General features: G+C 42.4%; 2 protein-coding genes across 2 annotated transcripts; both read left to right on the top strand.

The window, feature by feature from the left end:
* Window positions 1-376: 376 nt before the first annotated feature.
* Window positions 377-9,882, top strand: gja5a (gap junction protein, alpha 5a). Its single transcript, XM_083997346.1, has 2 exons — window positions 377-623; window positions 7,719-9,882. The coding sequence occupies exon 2, from the start codon at window positions 7,822-7,824 to the stop codon at window positions 8,977-8,979; it is 1,158 nt and encodes a 385-aa protein (XP_083853472.1). The 5' UTR covers window positions 377-623; window positions 7,719-7,821; the 3' UTR covers window positions 8,980-9,882.
* Window positions 9,883-14,112: 4,230 nt separating this feature from the next.
* On the top strand, window positions 14,113-20,766 carry acp6 (acid phosphatase 6, lysophosphatidic). Its single transcript, XM_083997341.1, has 11 exons — window positions 14,113-14,216; window positions 15,699-15,924; window positions 16,047-16,175; window positions 17,344-17,474; window positions 17,635-17,714; window positions 17,804-17,891; window positions 18,080-18,212; window positions 18,867-18,967; window positions 19,113-19,205; window positions 19,304-19,469; window positions 19,556-20,766. The coding sequence occupies exons 1-11, from the start codon at window positions 14,122-14,124 to the stop codon at window positions 19,688-19,690; spliced, it is 1,377 nt and encodes a 458-aa protein (XP_083853467.1). The 5' UTR covers window positions 14,113-14,121; the 3' UTR covers window positions 19,691-20,766.
* The last annotated feature ends 54 nt before the right edge of the window (window positions 20,767-20,820 follow it).

The following is a 20,820-nucleotide window of genomic DNA, read 5'->3' as shown; positions in this document are numbered from 1 at the left end:
AGAATTAAAAGAAAAGGTATACTTTTTGTAGAAAGAATCAGTCTCTGAGTTGAATATCCGGTGAACTTTGTGTTAAATCTCATTTTGTAGGAATTTCACCATGGCTGGCACCGAGCACAGCAGACACAACAGTTGTAAATGTGAAGGAGCTCTCGGTAAATACGAGCACTGTGGAAGTTTACTAAGAGCGGACTTGCCATTGATCCAAGAAAACAATTCCACTTCCCCTCCTGTTGTTGGAGAACACTTCCCAGCAAAAAATAGAGCACCAGGGATGTAAGAAGAAAGGGGAGGTGGGGGGGGGGGAGGAAGAGGAGGAGATGGAGGAGGAGAGACAGAAGGGAGGGCCACTGGGGGGTGGGGGGTGGTGGTGGTGGACTCTCGTGATGCCCCTGCTTTTTCTCCTTGTGCCCCCTGTGTGGACTAACACTGAGCTCAGACGCAGTTATTGAGAGGTACCTCCTGCTGACGTTTAAAAGAAGAAGGTAATCCCACCATCATCACACTGAGCCTCATCTTCACCTGCCACTTGTCCAGAGGAAGACCTTAGGGCTCAGACCAGGAGCCTCTACGTCTTCAGCAGCAGCAGCCGTCCAGACAGCTGTCCTCAAGCAGAGCAGCAGGTAAGCCACCAAATGAACATCAGATATAACAGGTTATCACAAAACAGCTCTTACTTACGAGGTGAAATACTGACAGGATGCAGACATTTGGGTAAATGCTGTCAGCATCCAATATACTTCAAATCTACACTGTATAGGACTTAGCGACGCAGAGCTGGGACGATGTGAGCGGGAGGCCTGGTGTGTGTTAGTGTCGTCCCTGTCGTCCCGGGCAGGTACAGCTGTCACCCTGCTCGCTCTCACTCCTTTCATCTGGCTCTGTCTGTCTTACTCTCACTCTCCTCTCTCCCCATATTTCTCATAAGGGACAAATACATTCAAACAGAGTGCGGCACTGGAGACTGTAATACACAGTGCCACCAGCAATGTGTACATACTGAATGAAAACTCTGAGGAATCGCTTCCTGTTACTACAAGGAAATGACTAAAAATGTAGGAATCAATTATTCATCTATTGTGTAACAACTTATTTAAAAAAAAAAAAAAACAACAACATTAAAGTGTGTTTACTGCTTTTGTGACATGTATTAAGCTCTTTTTGGCTCTGACAAAAAGCATAAATGAATGCTGTTAATATTATATGGCTTTATATACGTAATATTGTTAATAAATCAACCTAATAATGAACGAAAAATACTATGAAAATGAATGAAAATATACTTCTTTGTTGAAAGGTGCTGCGTCACAGGTAAAACAAAGGATATGAGAGCCGCACAGTATCTCAACAGTGATGTAAGAAATACTCTGATTCTTTTATGATTGAAGTTATCAATATCATGGGGTTAAAATGCCTTATCAAGAGTAAAATATTGTTTTTGTGATTCCACTTCACTAAAAGTAAAGAAGCAGTAGCAGGAGAGGTGTTACTGGAAATATGTACTGCAATTATAAAAGTAATAGTATGCACTACATGCAAGTAGAACATAACTATATACTGTATTGATGATTTATAATGAAAGAGAGATTTAATGTTACAGCTGACTGCAGAGGAGCTAACCTATTTTACTTTTTCCAACCTCAGGTTTAATTTCCTGACTAACAATAAAACAACTAGATGTAATCATCAATGATGATCATGATTACATCATTACAAATGTACTGGGATAAAAAGCAAAACCATTCTCTCTGAAATGTAATAAGGGATAAATGGATGTAGAAATAAAAAAGAATACTGTGAAGTATAGTGAGGTATGAATGGCTTGGACTAAGTTTATATACACTGTTGTAACAGAAAACAGATTTATAATTAAAACATGAAAAAATAAATCGATTGTTTCTTAGATAACAACAATAACAACAGAGAAGGTGATAGAGTACGTTATGCAACCTTTGTTAGAGTTTTTCTATTTGACACTGCAAACCCATCGACACTGAGCAGTGTTAACATTAAAGTGAAAACAAACTCCCTGCACAGTCATAAAAAAAGACTTTATGTCCCAGTGGAATAAAATACAACAAGCAAAAAAACACAGATGAGATTACAGAGTCTCTAATCCAATACACCGCCAAGAAAGAATTTATATCTCTAACCAACAAGATAAACTCCAAAAGATACAAACCAAAACAAAAAGTAAATAACAAAGATAAAAACACGCCAAACATCTAATCAGTCACCATAAAAAAGCAGCAACAATGCAGGGATTTCAATCAGGAGAGCGTTAGTGAGGATTTTCCTCTGTGAACACCTTGCAGCTGTCTGCTCTGACAGTTCCAATGTAATGCCATATGCAGCTAAACAATGGATCATAGCAGGGCTGTGGGTCTGTGTACAGTAGTGGGCAGATGAAGAGCCAGACAGCCATGTAAGGTAGCAGGCAGCACATCGGCCCGCTGGCTTCCGCTGGTGTGACTGATATATGGCAGCCTAGATCCATGCTGGTCTGTAAGTGCTGACAACAGGTGACTCACATGAGTGGGAGGTTTTCTCCCCCTCATCCCGCATCAGGTCCACTTTGTAGGTCACACTATCCCTAACTCACCCCTTCCAACGAAACCAATACAGCTAAACTTAAACATACTCATCCTTGATCGTAATCCCGGCACTCGTGGGAGTGACGTGCACCGGACCCCGGCAACTAAACAGCTGCTGCCTGCAGTGCATACTGGGTTCGACTCTCCCCACATGTTAAAGTTCAAGTTCAGAAGTCGTGCTACAAATACAACGACTTGGACTTGACACATATTGAATGCACAAATGGTGATTATAGAATAAATAAGCCTTGTTTCCATCTTTTAATCTCTCCATCATGCCTCATAAAACAGCATAGATCCGTGAGGGAGTAAAAATAGCTAGCGCTGAGCTGAATAACTGTGGCCTGGGTATGTTTGGCATCTTGTGTGCAGGTCTGTTGATTTCAACTGCGGCTGACGAAACTTGTGTATGAACGTGCGAGCACAGTGCGGTTGTGTGGTTTGGTTTGACGTGTTCCTCATGCTCCGCCACGGCTGTTCCACTGAAAATGAGCTGTCACAACACTAACTTTTACTGGGAAATATATTTTTGTAATACAGGTCCTGGCATAGAGGCTCATTTATTTGAGTGGTAACTTATAGTTTTTCCACTTAAGTAACAACAAGCATACAAGAAACAACTCGTAAATTCATATAAACAATCATCAAGCCACAAATGCAATTAAAAAAAAAAAAAAATTTAGAGGGGTAATTAAAACATCACATTTTAAACATTTAATCAGAACTAGTTATTGTGTACTGTAGAGTACACAATCTGATAATAGTAACAATAAAGAGTTTTATAGCTAGAGATGAGATGAGGTTGATTATACCGTCTTGGCTGTATGAAAGTCTCTCCAACATTTTGATATGGAAAATAGTGACGAATGTTTCATTACTAGAGTATATACACCGCTTATTTCAAGGATATTAAAACATTAAAACTGTCAAATTAAATTAACAGTAATGTACAATTTTTTTCTTGTTTTTTCCTATTTTATGCACTAAGGTGTTTTGTTGTTGCCATTACATTATTTATTGTCAATGCACAGCGCTCAAATTAGCTTAAATGGAGCAAAAATCCCCAAATAAATTCTGAACCAGAGCCAGCTACATAAACATGTAGGCTACTTTTAAAGATGGTCTACAGTAGTACCTTGCTCTTAAGGCCAAATTTGGCTCTTTATAATATTTTTAAAAATCCAACTTCGGGCCCCTCCAGTGTGGGTCTCAGTGGCCAAATATTTCCCTCTAGAATATGTCAAATACTGTGGAGGTTTTTCGAGGAAACAAATGAGTTTCCTCACTGTGTTTTTCTCTCTAGTGAAAACAATACATTAGTTTGTCAGGTAATGTGCTTTTTAAGCCGCCGTGTTGAGATCCGGTGTGAGATTGTAGAAAACCCCACTTCATCTCATAATAACACAATTGTACTTAATGCACAACACAATGTAAATACTTTTCCTTTCACTGATGTTAGTCTAAACAAGCGCCATTAAAGGGAAGCAGGCCAAGAAAATGTATACCAACCCTATCATCTAATTACCTGTATGTTTATGAGGACAGCGTGGGGCAGGCAGTGTATCCTGGTCCTCGATGAGGATCCAGGCTCTGTCAAACATGGTTTAGTGCTGAAAGGTGCAGATCACAGAAGGAATGTTTAAATCAACCCTGCCCCCTGTTGATGCTGCTCTGTGGATACACTGCAGGCTGAGAGGGAATAAGCAGCCAGTGTCGGGGCAAGGAAGCGAAAAACTGATGGGGGGGGTGGGGGGAGTTGTGTTTTTAAACTCATCAACGGGAACTAAACTCTTTGTTATGACAGTTAAAAATCACACTCGGTGATTCTTTGATGTATAAATCTGTAACCACCGCTTCATGTGCCAGCATGCAGCAATGAAAACCCAGCCTGTGAAGCTTCAGACTGGGGGTTTCTCCAGCCCGAGGTGCAGTCTCATCCGATTGTGATTAGACTGGAGTCACTGCCCTCTAAGGTAAAACTGAGGCTGGTCCAACAGGCCTTCAGGATTTATTGTTGTGTTACAGGGTAGAGGAAACACACAGCCTTTATTCCTGTTGCTCTGCAGCCGGTCACAGCAGCAGCAGCCGTCACTTCACACCGATGCAATTTTAATAGCTGCACTTTCTCTCTTTGCATCTCTGAGCTGCCTGGCTACTGTCCACACCAGCCCAGTGTCAGCGCCTGCACATCTGACCAGAGATGTGCATACAGCAGTGTTCAGTAAGTCCAGTCTAAGTGTGAGTTGACCCTAATGTGGGGAAGTGACAGAAGCTCCTGGCTGTAGTCCATCCAGAGTCTCACTTTCTCACTCAGTTTATCGCAATATCTCTGCAACACCAATCATAGACTTTGTTTCTATGGAATTTTTTTTGACTCACCAACACACACGAGGACAAACACACAAGGACACACACTCATACTGGGATCAGGCTTCGATCAACGTCAAAAGAAATAACTCGGAGGTACATTATATTCCATTTGCGCAGTTTGCCATTCTGAATACCTCATAACCAGATTGTCCATTACTTCTTCCTTACTCTGCCACAGCAATTATAAACAGATATGACAGCCATGATGGTCTACAGGCGAACCAGACGGCTCAGCAAAGGGCACAATGTATCTCAGTAAATCCCTGGTTATTGCCAGGCTTCCAGAGATCCAGCAGGAGCACGCGGGTATCATCAAGAGCCAGCGGTGGTGCTTTTAGAGAAGTTGACTGGAGCAGCTCGGACGTACCCTCTTTGACCTCCTCCCCACCCTCCCTCCCTCTCACTCCCTTTAATACCTTGCTCCTTTTGTCCTTCGGAAATCATAGTTTGAGATTGCTTCCTCTGAGAACAGGATGAGGCAGTCGAGGGAAGGCGACGGAGACTAAACCGATGTCTTTCCTCAGCAGATCTGAATTCCAGTTTGTCTGCTTTACTCCGAGAAGGAAAGCTTCCACTCCCACCACTGGGTATGAACAGTCAGTAGTGTGTGTGTTTTTTTTTTGTTTTTTTTATATGTGTGCCCAGACTCACATACCACATTATAAATATTACAAAAAAAAAATGTATATCTTACATCTACTACGTTTAAACAGGTAATTTTACACTGTTCAAACTAAACAAACCACCCGACGGCACCCGTATCCGTCTCCCATCGGGATCACTTTGATTTTTTTGTACTTAAGTCATGATACTACACTCAGGAAACTATCACAAAGGTTAACTTTGAATTATTCCAGAGGGACATGGATCTGCTCTTGTGAGGAAAGTCTGTTGTCCGTATCAGCTGATAAAAACCTGGCTGTTTTAACATGGACCTCCTGCCATTGTTTTTTTCCTGGACTCTCACCCTTCCTCCTCCCCCATCTCCCAGTCTGTTTGTGATTTACTTTGAGTAAAGATCATCATCAGCTTTATCCAGTCAAGGCTTTGAGCCAGTTCCCCTCAGTGGGACCGGGACCCGCTTCACTAACTTGATGATCCATAACTGGTCTCCGACTGTGACCAGTCTGACGTAAGGGGGGTATTAGGTGCATGCTGGAAAACAAGTGTCAGAGCGCAGACTTTCCTGTGCTGTGCATTGGCGTATCAGCCTTGGGCGTGGAGAGAGTCTGAACATTTCCTCTCCCACGTGTTGTCGTGGGGGTGTTTTGCCTCCTGCCCCTCCACGCTTTGCAGATAAAGAGCCCGACGCTCTGATTTTCCATCTTATTGCCATATATATACTTCATAGAGACACTGAGGGAGGGGGGAGAGACAGATGGTCATGGTCATTTAAACCATCTCTCTCTCTCTCACACATAACCAGTGTCAGCCAGGAAATTCAGAGCCCTGCACAGTGGACTAAGCAGTAGAAGTAACGTGTCTCTGTTGTGGGGAAATGGAAGCAGCCGCTTATGGATTACACTTGGAGGGAGATGAGGGGTGGTAAGAGAGAACATCAAGTCCCTGTTTGGCTGTTTTCATTCCCTGTGATTGTAGTGATTATATTGTATATCCTTTCCTACCTGACACACCATTAAAGTAACAGTTTGTCTTAACACATAGCTATTGAGGAATGTATATGTTTTCTATAACCTTGCCAAGCAGGGCAATAATTTCAGACGGGTGACGTGTTGGAAAAAGCTGTCAAACTGTTACTTTCGGTCCTCCTTCCTTATGTCATCTTGTCTTTGATGTGTAATTGCCTAGTAAAAGCTGGAAGCGGGCACGTCCAACACGGTGCATGTAGATGTCGTAGGTCACTCCTCAATGGGGTTTGATGGGTTTTCTTAACCCCTCGATGATGGGGGTCATTTACGGCGCTCATAAAGCTGCCTAGTGAGCAGCCTTATAGGGTCATTCTCAGCTGAGACTCGCCAGCCTGTCACTGCCATGTTTGGGTCTTTCCCAAATTCTCGCTTAATGCTGGAGTCAAAAGGTCAAAGTACACACACACACACAGACACACACACACAGAGAGTGGATAGATGGAGAGATCTGATTGACACTTTGATATGGTTTGGGATAGCGGGACGTGAGAAGGTTTCATCCTGGCAGAGAAGCAGTGCACATCAGAGCTGGTGATCTGGTGTTTGTGAACGACGTCCAGTGGTTTCGTTGCCACAGGCGAGATGGAGACAGCAGCAGCTCACACTGGGTCACAGCATTAAAAGGACAAAGTCTCCCAGCTTTGATTCACCCTGTGACAGCAGGTTATACCCTCTGTCTCTCGCTCATATATAATCTAGAGTGGGTCAAGAGGGAATATAAACATACATAAAATAATATTGATATCTTTTTTTTTTCTTAAAACAACCTCATTATTTACTTTAACATGACTCTTAAACTTCCTTTTCCTCCCTCTCTCTCTCTGACTCTCATTCTCTCTCCCTTTCTCTCTCTCTTTTTTGCTCTCTGTCTCTCTCCCTCATGGGAAAATGGTCATTCTCATGCCACGGTGTCCAGTCCTCAAGCAATTCACAGGCAGAGAAGCTATTTTTATACGTATGATGCGACACACAAACACACCGAGGTCATTCCATCGGCAGGAATATACAGGACCTACAGCTGTCTATGACTGATTGTCTGTATTTATCTTTTTTCCCCGCTCTTTTTCCCTCCTCTCCTGCTCCTGTCCACCTTTCTCCACCTCAGTGACTTCACCTTTTCACCTCTACTACACCCGCTTTCCGCCCTTTCCCTCCACCCTTTCCAGTCTTTGTGTCTCAGGTGTGCGCTCGCCGGCCTGTGAGCAGTGATGGCGGACTGGACTCTCCTGGGGAATTTCCTAGAGGAGGTCCAGGAACACTCCACCTCGGTCGGGAAGGTGTGGCTCACCATCCTCTTCATCTTCCGCATCCTGGTGCTGGGCACGGCGGCCGAGTCCTCGTGGGGCGACGAGCAGAGCGATTTCCTCTGTGACACCCAGCAACCTGGTTGTACTAATGTATGTTATGACAGCGCCTTTCCCATCGCCCACATCCGCTACTGGGTGCTGCAGATTGTGTTTGTCTCCACGCCATCCCTCATCTACATGGGCCACGCCATGCACACGGTGCGCAGGGAGGAGAAACGGCGGAGGATGGAGCAGGAGGAGAAGGAGGGGAGAGGTGAGGGTGGAGAAGACCTGGAGGGGGAGAAGGAGTACCTGCAGCAGAAGGAGACTGTGAAGCTGGTGGGATCTAGAATTGACGGGACCGGCCGTATCCGCCTGAAAGGGGCGCTGCTGCAGACTTACATGCTGAGTATCTTGATCCGCACAGTGATGGAAGTGACGTTCATTGTAATACAATACCTCATCTATGGGGTTTTCCTTAGAGCGCTGTACTTGTGCAAGGCCTGGCCCTGCCCCAACCCGGTCAACTGCTACATGTCGCGGCCCACAGAGAAGAATGTCTTCATCATCTTCATGCTGGTGGTGGCTGGAGTTTCCCTCCTGCTGTCTGTGTTGGAGCTCTACCACCTCGGCTGGAAGAGCGTCAGACACTATATGCGCAAAAAGATGATCAAGAAGAACAAACAAAGAGCAGTGACGGTGTCCGTGTCCACGGCCCTGGAGCCCAGCAGCCCGCCGCGGCCCTCGGCCACCTGCACCCCACCTCCTGACTTCAGCCAGTGCTTGGCAGCCCCGGGCTCCATGGCCCCCATGACCTCCATGGCCTCTCACCCCTTCAACACCAGGATGGCGCTGCAGCAGAACTCGGTCAACATGGCCACCGAGCTGCATCACAGCTGCGACAACCTGGAGGACGAGGAAGACTTCCTGAGGATGAGATACGACCAGGCACCCACGGAGCTGCCCAATAGCTGCTCCCCATCGCCGCTGATGCACTCCGGTTACATGAAGGACAAACGTCGCCTGAGCAAAACCAGCGGGACCAGCAGCCGGGCTCGCCAAGATGACCTGGCGGTGTAGGACCATGACCTATAGAAGGAGGGAGGGCTGGACCTTCAGAACCGAAGAGTCGGACAGAAACATCAGATTGGCATGAGACAAATATGAGACGGTGTGTAATTTCTGAGGGGAGATTTCAGAACGTGAGCACATGTTAACTATGCAAACTCTGGCATTCAGCCCTGACACTTGACTATAGAAGATGGACTAAATGTCCACATTAGAAAGATACTCTGACACCTGCAAGTGGACCATGTAAACTTGACGCATGTGATCTCTGTGGACACATGACAAACTGGCAACCAAACTGCAAAAGGAAAATAATTTTGAAATGAAAACAGGGTAAAAGGAGTGATAACCTGACTATTGCACATTTAATCTTTTACTTAAAATGACAAAAAAGAAAACAACTGGGGGAAAGGGACGAGAATGACGTGACGCATGGCGCTTGGTGTGAGCTGACTAAAGCAGTCCTTCATTGTAACGCGAAATATTTCACACATCTCAACAACTCAACTAGTTATAGATTAGCCTATGACTTAAAATAGCACAACACTCGACTGCAAAGATTAATAGATACAATAAACTGTGAAGCTTGCTGCGCATTAGCATGGAATCAAAGTAAAGTGCCTTATCAAGTGTAAAAGAAAACAAACACCTACTTACACCTGATGCATTTTCAATCTTTTGTTTTTTCCCCAAATCCACGGTAAAGTCGTAACTTTAAAAGAAGCCACTTGTTGTTTTGTTAACCTGATTGCACTGCACAGTACTGCAAGGCAGCAAATATAAAATGTAAGAATAATAACTTGATAATCTGAAAAAGTGTGAGTTAAACTTTATTTGTATATTTGACATGAGTGTTTGAAGCTTTTCCTATTCAAAGAGAAAAGAAAACGTCCTTGTTTGATGGTGGTTATGAGGAGATCCAGCCACTTGGTGGCAACATTGCACTTAATGTTTTTCAGTATTACTCCTAGAGCCATTGTGTAAATACTGAACTTGTCCCTATGCAACGTATATTTTAGGTGAAGTCTTTGAGTGTACTTTATTTTATTTCTGTTGTCTGTTCTTACTGTTTGTAGAAAGATACATAGATGCGTATAAAAAGTTGAGAAATTTGTAAATGAACATAATTGCAAATGGAAGTTTGAAGTTTTATCCTGCAAATCTGTACAAAATAAAAGCCATCTTGTTCAGCCTACAGTGCTTTCACTGCAGTTGTTGGTTCTGTCACACAGACCTTTATTCGTCATCACCCATCACAAATCAATAAATCATCAACAAACCATCGTTTGTACAGTGTGTTCTATTGTTTTCAAGATGTGTGATTAATTCGGGCACTTAAACTAGTTTGTCACTGCTCTTAGATTTCACTGTCAATATTTGACCAACTTGTCTGAGTAATGTAAATATGGGAATGCAGGTACAACTATAAGTGGAATTTAAGACAAATAGATACAAGCTTTTTTGCATTTTAGTATCCCATCAGCACTTCCATTTTCCAGCCTGGTGTCACGACAAACAGCCAACTGGAGACAGACTGAGGAAGATGTGGAGTATTTACACAATACAGAGGCTCTGCCAGGAAGATGAGCGCTGGTATCCGAGTTGATCCTTCACAGGCTGAAACTGAGTTGGAAGCTACGGTAGATGCTGCCATTTTGTTCTTCTTGTTGTTTTCTTATTGGGTTCTTTTCTCCTCTCATTTCATCAGCGATAAACCAGCAGCAGTAGCCAGAGTTGTAGTACATTGTGAGGCTTTTCATTAAAATAAATTTCCGCTCTTTGAAAATCATTCATGGACAAAAACAATGTAATGTATTTGCCCTGGTGGGCCTTAGACTTATTGCCTGTGCTCATTTATTTAAAGAACTTTGCCAAACATTAATTTCTCACATCCTCTGTACAGACCTGTATAAACATGAATAAGATTTATTTACACTGACTGACACATGGTATGGTGAGTATATTCCCTTATATGATGGAAGAAGTATTAGGGTCATTGACTTCATCGAATGTGAACTGACATTGAGTATAAGTAGCATAATCCACTGCAACAACAAATGTGAAACTACTCTAATAATGCAGAATGACATTTTATAGGGTACTATTATATAACACATTAGTGGATTGTTATTACCAGTAGGAGCTATTTCTATTTCTACTACTACTACTACTACTATACTACTACTGCTACTCCTAACTACTTCATATACTCTTTAGTAGCTAAATCAGTACATTGTGACTTTTAAACATTATATTAATCTACATATGGGGGGACCGGGGATGGTTGTAACACTTTTTGTCTCAGCTAACTTGCAGAGTGTTCATGGTAGGGCTAAACTTCTCAAAGTATATCACAGAATTCACTATTTGATGTCAAATGCAAGGAGTGCCACTGTTACAACCTACCCCACTACCAGGGTAGTTGTGACACAACCTGGGGTAAATTGTAACAGTGAGATTAAAAACTAAAAACTGCGACCAAACCAAAAAAACATGCATCTATGTAAGTTTATTGTGCATGTTCCAACACTAAAGCATCTTCCTATGGTTCAGTATGAACAAAAAGAATTCATCACTGACGGCTAAATGAAGAACAGTGACAGTGGTGTGGATCCTAACATTAGAAATATTATTAAAATTATACATGCTCCCACTTGGTTCCATAATTCGACAGCATAACATGTCATATCACTCCTATGCCGATGACACACAATTATATGTATCTGTTTCTGCAAACCACCTAAGTCCACTTGAGGATTTTGTCCAGTGCATTAGTGATGTCCACCACTGGATGACAGATAACTTCCTTCAATTGAATGAGGACAAAACAGAAATTCTGTTGGTGGGCCCAAAGGCACTGAGGCACCAGGTCTCGTCGTTACTGTCTTCATCTTCTGTGAAATCCAGTGAACACGTCAGAAACCTAGGTGTGATTTTCGATGAAGACCTTAACTTCCAAAAACACATCTCTTTTATTTCCAAAACTGCCTTTTATCGTCTACGGAACATTTCTAAAGTTAGATCACTTTTATCTGTATCAGACTCAGAAAAACTGGTTCACGCATTCATTTCTAGCCGCTTAGACTACTGTAACGCTCTTTTCCCCGGATTAACTATTACCGTAATAAACTTCAACTCATTCAAAATGCTGCAGCCAGAATTATATCAAAAACACACAGGTACGATCACATCACTCCGGTTTTAAAGTCTCTCCACTGGCTCCCAGTCAAATACAGAATTGATTTTAAAATTGTACTTATTGTTTTTAAATCTCTTAACAGTGCTGCCCCTCCCTATGTTTCTGACATGCTCACCCAGTACACACCTGACAGATACCTCAGATCCTCATGTAAATCTCTTCTCAATATAGACGTATACATTCAAAATCAGCTCAAGGTGCTTTCAGTTATTATGGTCCAACACTATGGAACTCTTTGCCCATTGAACTCCGCTCATCTCCAACAACATCTTCTTTAAGCATAATCTTAAAACATACCTGTTCTCGCAAGCTTTTAATTAGTTTTTTGTTTGTTTGTCTTAACACATTGCCTTCTGTTTTAATATGCACTAACTTTTTGTTTTAATATGTACTCACATGTAGGCTATTGCATCTTGCTTTTATCAGGAAGCACATTGAGTTTATGCTTGCCATATGAAATGTACTATATAAATAAATTGACATTGACATTGACAAAGAAAGCTCTGACCTCCTGTTGAAAGGTTTCCATTCATACATGTTCAGCATTCAGTGAATGCTTCAACAGGGTTGCAACAGGAGGTCAGAAGCAGATCATACAATTCCAGGAAAGATGGTGACACTTAATGACTATTGTCTTGTCTCTTTCTGTAATTTTTAAATGACATTTATTTGAAAAATGTTACTTTCGACCCTGCTCTCCTCCTACCTAATGAGTCAGGCATGTGACGATGAGGGACAGTGACTGTTCGTCAGGCTGTTGACGCACTGGGAGTGAGAACATGTTGCAACAGGAGGTCAGAAGCAGATCATACAATTCCAGGAAAGATGGTGACACTTAATGACACTTACAGCAATAAAACAACAAAGGTAAAAGGTGTAACAACCGTCCCCACCCCTGTCAGCCATTGTTTGACCAGCTGCATGGTGGTTTAAAATAAACATTGATGAAATGACTCATATTTTACCTAAGAACCTGCTCTTTCATCTTCTACAAGTTACCTAATTCAAACTTCAACGGTATCGATAGTCAAAATTTAGGTATGGTCCAAAATATTAGTTTTTGACCTAAAAAAGTGTTTTTTGGCTGTAAAACGTACACACTTATTGACACAGCCATGCAAATTCACATGCAATGTCAGGGAGTGAGTATGCTATTGATCACATAACTCTAATGTTATCCCTTATTGGTGAAAGTGATGCTGTTACAACCATCCCTTTGTTACAACCATCTCCCCTAACTGTAACTTTTTCTTTTTTTTTAAAGAAAAAAAGAGGAAGAAACAAAAAAAAAAACAATAGGTCTACCCCCATGAATTGTCTATAGCCTACAACTATGGCAAAGAAGTAGGCCTAGAGAAAAAATAGATACACTTCTCAGGTTACTATTGATTCATTTAGAGCTGCCTGTAATGATTACATTTATCATTTAGTTAGGATATGATTTCTGGCTCGTTAATTAATTTATCTCTTGTCAGAAAGTGCAAAAAAATATTTGAAATAGCAGTCAATCCCTCCTTTAATCTGACCAATAAGAAAACGTAGCAAATGGCCTAGGCTACTAATAGGCTAGCTAATGATTTGGCATATTTGAACAAAGAAACACTCAAATGGGTAAATGATTATTTAAAAAAAAAAAAAAAGTCTGTCAATAATGTGTTGATCAGGAAATCGATTAATCAGCTCTCACAGCTGGTGATGTGTGTCTTACCTCTGTCCATGCATATAACTGTATGTCCTCTAGAGGGAAGCTGCTGACTTTGCCACATCTCCCCCGCCGCAAATCTTTAACACGAATAAGAAAAAAGACGGAAACTCGGTTGGTTGTTTGACGAGAATCTAGGGAAATGTAGTTTTATCTCTGCAGCTCTCACGTCTACGTCTACTGAAGAGCGGCATCTGTTAGCCTACAATTCCCGACATGCCTGCTGGTTGCAGCGCGCCGTGAACGCTGCTGAATGACAAGTGAAATTTCTTATTTAACTAAAACACTACTGTGTCTTTTATCAAGACCAGCAGGGGAGCTTCATTTTCATCTCCCGCTAAGGAAAAAGTAAGTCCCAGTTAGCAGTCACTAACACGAGTTTAACGATGTGGCCCGGTTGACTGTTGACACGGAGGATAAACTTCGTGTTTTCATGTTGTGATGCAGCTAGCTGGTTCTAAAAGAGTAAATTGACCGAGTGTTTGTTAGACGAGCTTCCGGTAGCGACGAGTTTGTGTTTGGTTGTCAAGTTTAACTTGATTAACCTGTATTTTTTTAACGGCTGTGGAAATGAGGAGCTAACAGTTACAGATAGACGACAAATTAAAGTAAAATACAGTAAATGGATGGTGAATTGTTGACAAGCGGTCTGACTTGTGTGACTGGTATGAAAAGGATGTTTACCTGCTCACCCTCGAGAACACCTGTAGCAACCTAAAAATTAAAACTAAAATGTCTGAATAAGAAACTATAACGTTAAAGTTGAAGACCCAGTCCGGTTGTGGTCCTTTGTAAGATAGAGCTGTGCAGAAATGCTGTTATTGGGTCAATATAATCGTGCCAAATTTAGTTTCAATTTGTGATGGGACAGACATACATTTTAGATTTCCCACTTGCCATTACTTGACCTTTTTTAAAAAGTTGTGGCAGCAAAATATTTTCTCTCAAGTGCACCCGTTCCTGGCACCTCTGACCTTTTAAAAACTTTTGAAATACACTGGATCTTTGTTCTTATTAGTATTATCCACCACAGTGACTGAGTTGTGGTTTCATGACTGTTTGGCAAAGGCAGCATCAAAACTGTTGGAGTAGCTGTTTGTCAGCCTGTTCTCTTCTTGGGTTTCAAATCCATCACAGTTTCCCTTTGGAAATGTTCTCTATCTAAAGTCCAGATCCGTTCATGTACATCTTGATCTTGGTCATGGTCTTGGTTGGTCTAGGTCAGGGGAATCCAAACCCAACACAACCCCTGAATAAGATCTTCTGAACTATCTGTAGTTTTTCCGCAGACTTTCAAACCATAGACCCCTAAATTCAATCCGACACCAAACCGAAGCATTTCGTAATAAGAGAGTTAACCAGTTTTGTTCTAAACTACCAAAGATCTTGCTCTGTGATCCATAGTTTCAACACTTATTGACTTTGTACCAAGGCACTGTGAAGGTGTTGTTTTTCTATCTGTAGTTACACCAGTTGGGCATCTCATTTAAATTTGACTTAATCTAAAATTTATTTGGAAATGTTGAGTTGTGTTAGAGTTACTGTTGGACTGTGGGTTGCATAAGCAACCCCATTTGAATAGGTCTTTTGGTATTTGATAAAGAATTGATAATGAAAGTAATCACTAGTCTCTTACTACATAGCACAGAGGAAGCTTGAATGGATGTTTCACAAGACTATTGGGTAAAAGTTGGGCCGTCTCAGTTGAGCATTTCTTAACATCACCAGCAAAGGCATTACCTTTTTAATTGCTTGATGCTAATATTTATATAATTGATTCAATCGCACAAAGATAATATTTTTTCCTGTTTTTTGTTTTGTTTTGTACAGTACTGCCATGAAGAGTCTTTGGTCTAAAGCCAGTGTCTTAGGTTCAGTGTCCGTAGCTTTCGGCTCAATGCTATGGTCACAGAAAAAGACCAATCCAGACGAGGTAGCTTCCTGTTCGTCCCCTGCTGACCCAAATCCAGATTCTCCCTACGAACTAAAACTGGTCCAAGTTCTGTTCCGACATGGTGCTCGAACCCCACTGAAGTCAATACCTGATGTCATGGAGGTAAATCCCCCCCACCCCCCCTTTCATCAACCAATGTAATGCTTGTGTCTTTTTAAAAGAAGCAATGCCACCTAACATCTCTAAATAAATAACTGTGCGATTCCTTGTTTGTGTCGTCAAAGGTCCAGTGGGTGCCGACGCTCTTGAAGCCTCCAGCACACACCGACATAAACTATGTGGTGACAGATCTTCAGGGCGGCCCCAGACCCTCTGCTCCTGTAGAGGACAGCTATCGAAAAAACATACTGACTGTGAGTAGGTGTGTTTTGTGTTGTTGAATTCAGACAGCAAAAGGGATGATGGGACGCATTCAGGTGTAGAGACTTGTGTAGCCGCTTGCTGGTAAGGCGCTTTGTGGGAAGGTAAAAGCGGCAAGGAACTCAAACCGTCTCTAAAATTTAAAACAAAATATTCAAGTGTAAACCAACCTAAGGTTTCAAAAATGTCCACACTCATAAAATTAAAGGAAAGTGATGTAAAACAAAAAAAAGCCAAGGATCTGCTCCTTTTATTGGATCAGCACTAAAATTGAACTGGCCTGTGCCCCATCTGTCCACCTCCTTTGGTGCTAATTGGTTCAGTTCTTGTGTAATACACCTAATAAACAGACACTGGTGAAACTTAACCCCCTTGGCTATGGTAATTCTGACAAGCCAGTGGGACATTGTCACATCTGAAATTTAGACACATCACAGCAGGAACAGCACAGGCTGAGTAGCATATTGATGTCACTCAATGTAGTTGTGCCAGTGTAGAATAGTTTAGACACTCACTGAGACCAGGGAGTCGTCAGTATTATCAGTTGCCGCCGCCAAGGAGGTTATGTTTTCACCCAGGCCTGAGATGTCATTTTTTTCCTTACGTCTGACATGAGTCTTATCAGAGGTCTTCAGAGGTCTATGTTGGCTAAGTGCCCTTGTAGCTGCACTAGTGCTTTTCTTGCTTTGACCAAACTGTTGTGAAAAAGACCTGTAACAAGTGATTTTCACCGACTTACAAATGTGAAGCATCCTCTGGGCTCAGGAAGTCCCATGCTCACATATTCATTCTTCAAATGTGTTAGCTTTCCCCCTCTAGTGGCCACTAAGATTCATTACACAGATGACATATGGCATTAAATCAGGTTCATTCATTCACCTTCTCTCTGTAATGCAGTTGAACTGTGTGTGGAGCTTCCTAGTGAGATATTGTGACACTGTGTCCATGGAAATCTCAGTTTTCTGTGCTGAGTTAGCTGCTTTGCTAAAGAGGTTTAACTCCACCAGAGTCAGCTTTGCGAAGTAAATCCCACAGTTTGGAATCCTGCCATGCTTGTAACACATTTACTTTGGATTCCCGCAATGCAATCGCAGGTGTGCGTCTTGTCGGGCTAAGCCACGCGTGTGAGTAAAACTTGATCCTGTTTGTCGCGTTTGGCAGGGCGGCACGTTCCCCGGTCAGCTGACCACAGTGGGCATGCAGCAGCTGTATGAGCTGGGCAAGAGGCTAAGGAGGAAATACGTCGAGGAGATTCCCTTCCTCAGCCCCACCTTTAGCCCATCGGAGGTTTAGTAAGTGCTGCACACCACGACACACAGCAGCAAAACACTTTTCTGTACTCGGCAGATTTGATGCATTGAGCTTGCGAGTGCGGGACAAAAGATATCGGCCTAAATGCTTCCCCACTTTTTGGTTGGCTGCCTTCCATAACCTCTTGTTTTCCATTTTCAGCGTGCGCTCCACCAACATAGTGAGGACCATTGAATCTGCCAAGTGCCTGATAGCAGGGCTCTTCCAACAAAAACAAAGAGGTAGGGTGGAGAAACCCACGTACAATGTTATTTATTCTATTCTGGTTCTCATCTCATCTGTTTGTGCAATTTTCCGTTTCTGCTTTAAGAAATCGTGCATATTCTAACAACGGAGGCAGAATCTGAAGTCCTGTATCCAAACTATCACGGGTGCAAGCTGCTCAAATTACTTGGCAGGTACGTATAGTGAATTTCCATCCTGGGCACACAGTCAGGCCCAGTCCGTCCGTCCTATGCATCCGCCACCCAAAACTGCAACCTAGAATAATGTGTTGTGCAAAATTATAAGCAGGGTTGAGATGCTCCTGACAGGTTGTCATGGTGAATCTGTGTTTCGCGGCTGACTCTGTGTGTGTTCTGTGCAGCCACCGCTGGGCAGAGTCGTCCACCCTGCCAGACATTGCAGCAGACCTGCAGAGCATCCAGAGCGCGCTGGGCATCGCTGCTCACCAGCACGTCGACTTCATCCTCATTAGGGACGACATGGTTGCCAGAGAGGTGACACCGCCATCTCACGATTCGTATGACTTTTATTAGGTCTCACCACTAGCTATCAGAATATGTATGATTTATTATTATTATTAAGACTTAGCTTCACCTGAGGCTGCAACAGAGCAAGCGGCTTGTTATGTAAGATGAAGCTGCACGACAGGGTTCAGTAAGTTTATAAAGTTGAAAAAAAAGGCTGATCCAGCAGGATTTGACTGTTAACATGGTGTGTTTAATTGAAGATATCTTAAAATAGATGTGTCAAAGTCTCAAATACTAAACTCAGTCAGTGAAAGAAATGTTTCTTTTCTTTTCTTTTTTCCTCTCCAGCCAGAGCCGAACACGGCAAACACGCCTTACATGCTTGCTAATTGTGCTCCATCTGGTATCACTTACAACTCATTCATAATAACAGACAGGTTAAAGCGCCGTGAGCCGTATTCTACCTAAACAGAAATTAAAGCTACTTCACGATTTGAAATGGTTTAAATCATTTAATATTGACAGCGTTCACGACAGAACCTTACGGAAATTAATTATAACCAAGGGGAAAATGGAAAATGTCTCTCGATATGATGACAGCGCTGGAAAAGAGAAGGTGCAGAAACGTCACCTCAGCACTTGACGGCCGATTGTGACCGTGTCGCTTCTGCACATTAACAGACACACGGCCTGCCCTGCCCACCAGTGCTGGACACCTGGAGGAGTACAGTGGAGCAGAGAGCCGTGGACATGATCTGCCATATCTACGAACCCAGCAAGAGGTCAGGTTAAACAAAGTCAGCAGAGGGTTGAGTGTTTTGAAATGGTAAATTCAGAGAACAATAACCCCTCTATCAGTGTCGATAAGGAGCATTTACTCATATAGAGTTCAACAGGCCACTTTTTTGCTGTGTTTTTGCCATGCAGGGAGAACTTGCAGATGTCTGTTGGACCACTGCTGCACATATTGTTAGCCAACTTTGACAAGAAGCTACAGGAAACACCATCTGAGACCAACAGGTCGGACACCTCACAATAAACACACCCATTTGGACACATCCTGATTATGATTGATTTGGTCTTGATATGGTCTGCTGTTAAAATCCTCTCTCAAACAGGAAGATGTTTTTATACTCGGCACATGACACCTCTCTGATGCCCTGCCTGATGGCTCTGGGGATTTTTGACATGAGATGGCCACCGTACGCAGCCGATATCACTCTGGAGCTGCACCAACACCGGCAGACCAAAGAAGCCTTCATCAAAGTGTCGTACATAGGCGAGGTAGGCGATGAGAATGTGTCCACGTTTATTTGAGAAGCTGTTTTTTGTTCTTTGTGATTTACTTAGGATTTTGTGTCTTTCTGTAGGATCAACTGATTCCAGGCTGTAGCGGAGTCTACTGCCCCCTGCAGGAGTTCAAACAGGCCCTGTCAGGATACTCACTGAGCTTTGAACACTACCAGTCACTTTGTGACAACACAGAGGGCAAGACCAAGCCCTGAACCCTCAACAGACCTTCACACCTGAACACAGTGACAATACACTCTCACAATCGTGCACCGTTTCTTTCCTCATCATTCACGTCCTTAGTTTTCACTCCATCCATCATTATACTCTCACACTGTCAGACATTGTGGGGGAAAGTCCTGGATTACAGCCTCCTTTAGTTTACATTAGGCTTTTCATTGCTTTTCAGTCCATACAGCTAAATTAATACACTGGTAATGACACACTGGCAAGTGCATGTGCATCATGATTTTGCAATGCTTAGTGCATAGGTTTCCTTTGGATGCGCCTAATTTGTTTTGTTTTAAGATTAAAGATGGCTGTTACTCCGTTTCTCTTACTGTCAACAAATACCAAAAGACTAAAACCAACAATTTTGTGCAAAATATTTAAGAGCTATTTAAAAAATGCATAGATTTTAATTTTGTAATTTTCCTAAAATAACATAACAAGGTTTTGCAATCGCTACTCAAAAGTAGTGAGGAGCAAATTGAGCCACTGGAGTTGTGAAATTTCTGTTCATGTTATAAAGGTTTTTAGACAACATTTTGTGTCTGGCACAAATGAATAAACTCAGTCATGCTTTGCCAACAGGTGACCTTTGTTAGCAGGATAAACATTGGTTTTGCTCTTTGTTGACAAGAAAAACAGGTTATCAGCCTTTGTCATCAAAGTATTTACACTTGAACAATGTGGCATCATAACAGCCTCTATGTAATTGCTGATGCAATTCAGTCATATTTCATTCCTCAGGGGAATACTAAGCATTTCATGTACTGTATCTGTTTATTGACAAACGGGTGGAGAGAGCGGATCGTACATTAGTGTGTAGATGGACGTCTAAACCATGTAGAACCTGCAGGAAGGAAATTTGTGTTCAGGTTTGCCTTCTTGTGGGGATTGATGATAGTATCAGACCACAGTCTCAAGTATGCACGAACACAGGCACATTACATAGACCTGAGTGTTAGTGTGTTACGACACATATTATACCTCATCAGCAGATTTTTCCCATGACCTGCTGTTTAAAATGTTAAGTTTGGTTTGGATTGCTGAGGCATAAATAAATAATTTGATCAATGTTACGTCTCTTTTTTTTTGGTTCACACCACATAAGGGGCTCTAT

This window comes from Trachurus trachurus (assembly GCF_905171665.1).
Source record: "Trachurus trachurus genome assembly, chromosome: 21".
Taxonomy (NCBI): Eukaryota; Metazoa; Chordata; class Actinopteri; order Carangiformes; family Carangidae; genus Trachurus; species Trachurus trachurus.
The sequence above is the reverse complement of the archived record's forward strand: the minus strand, read 5'-3'. Positions and strand labels throughout refer to the sequence as shown.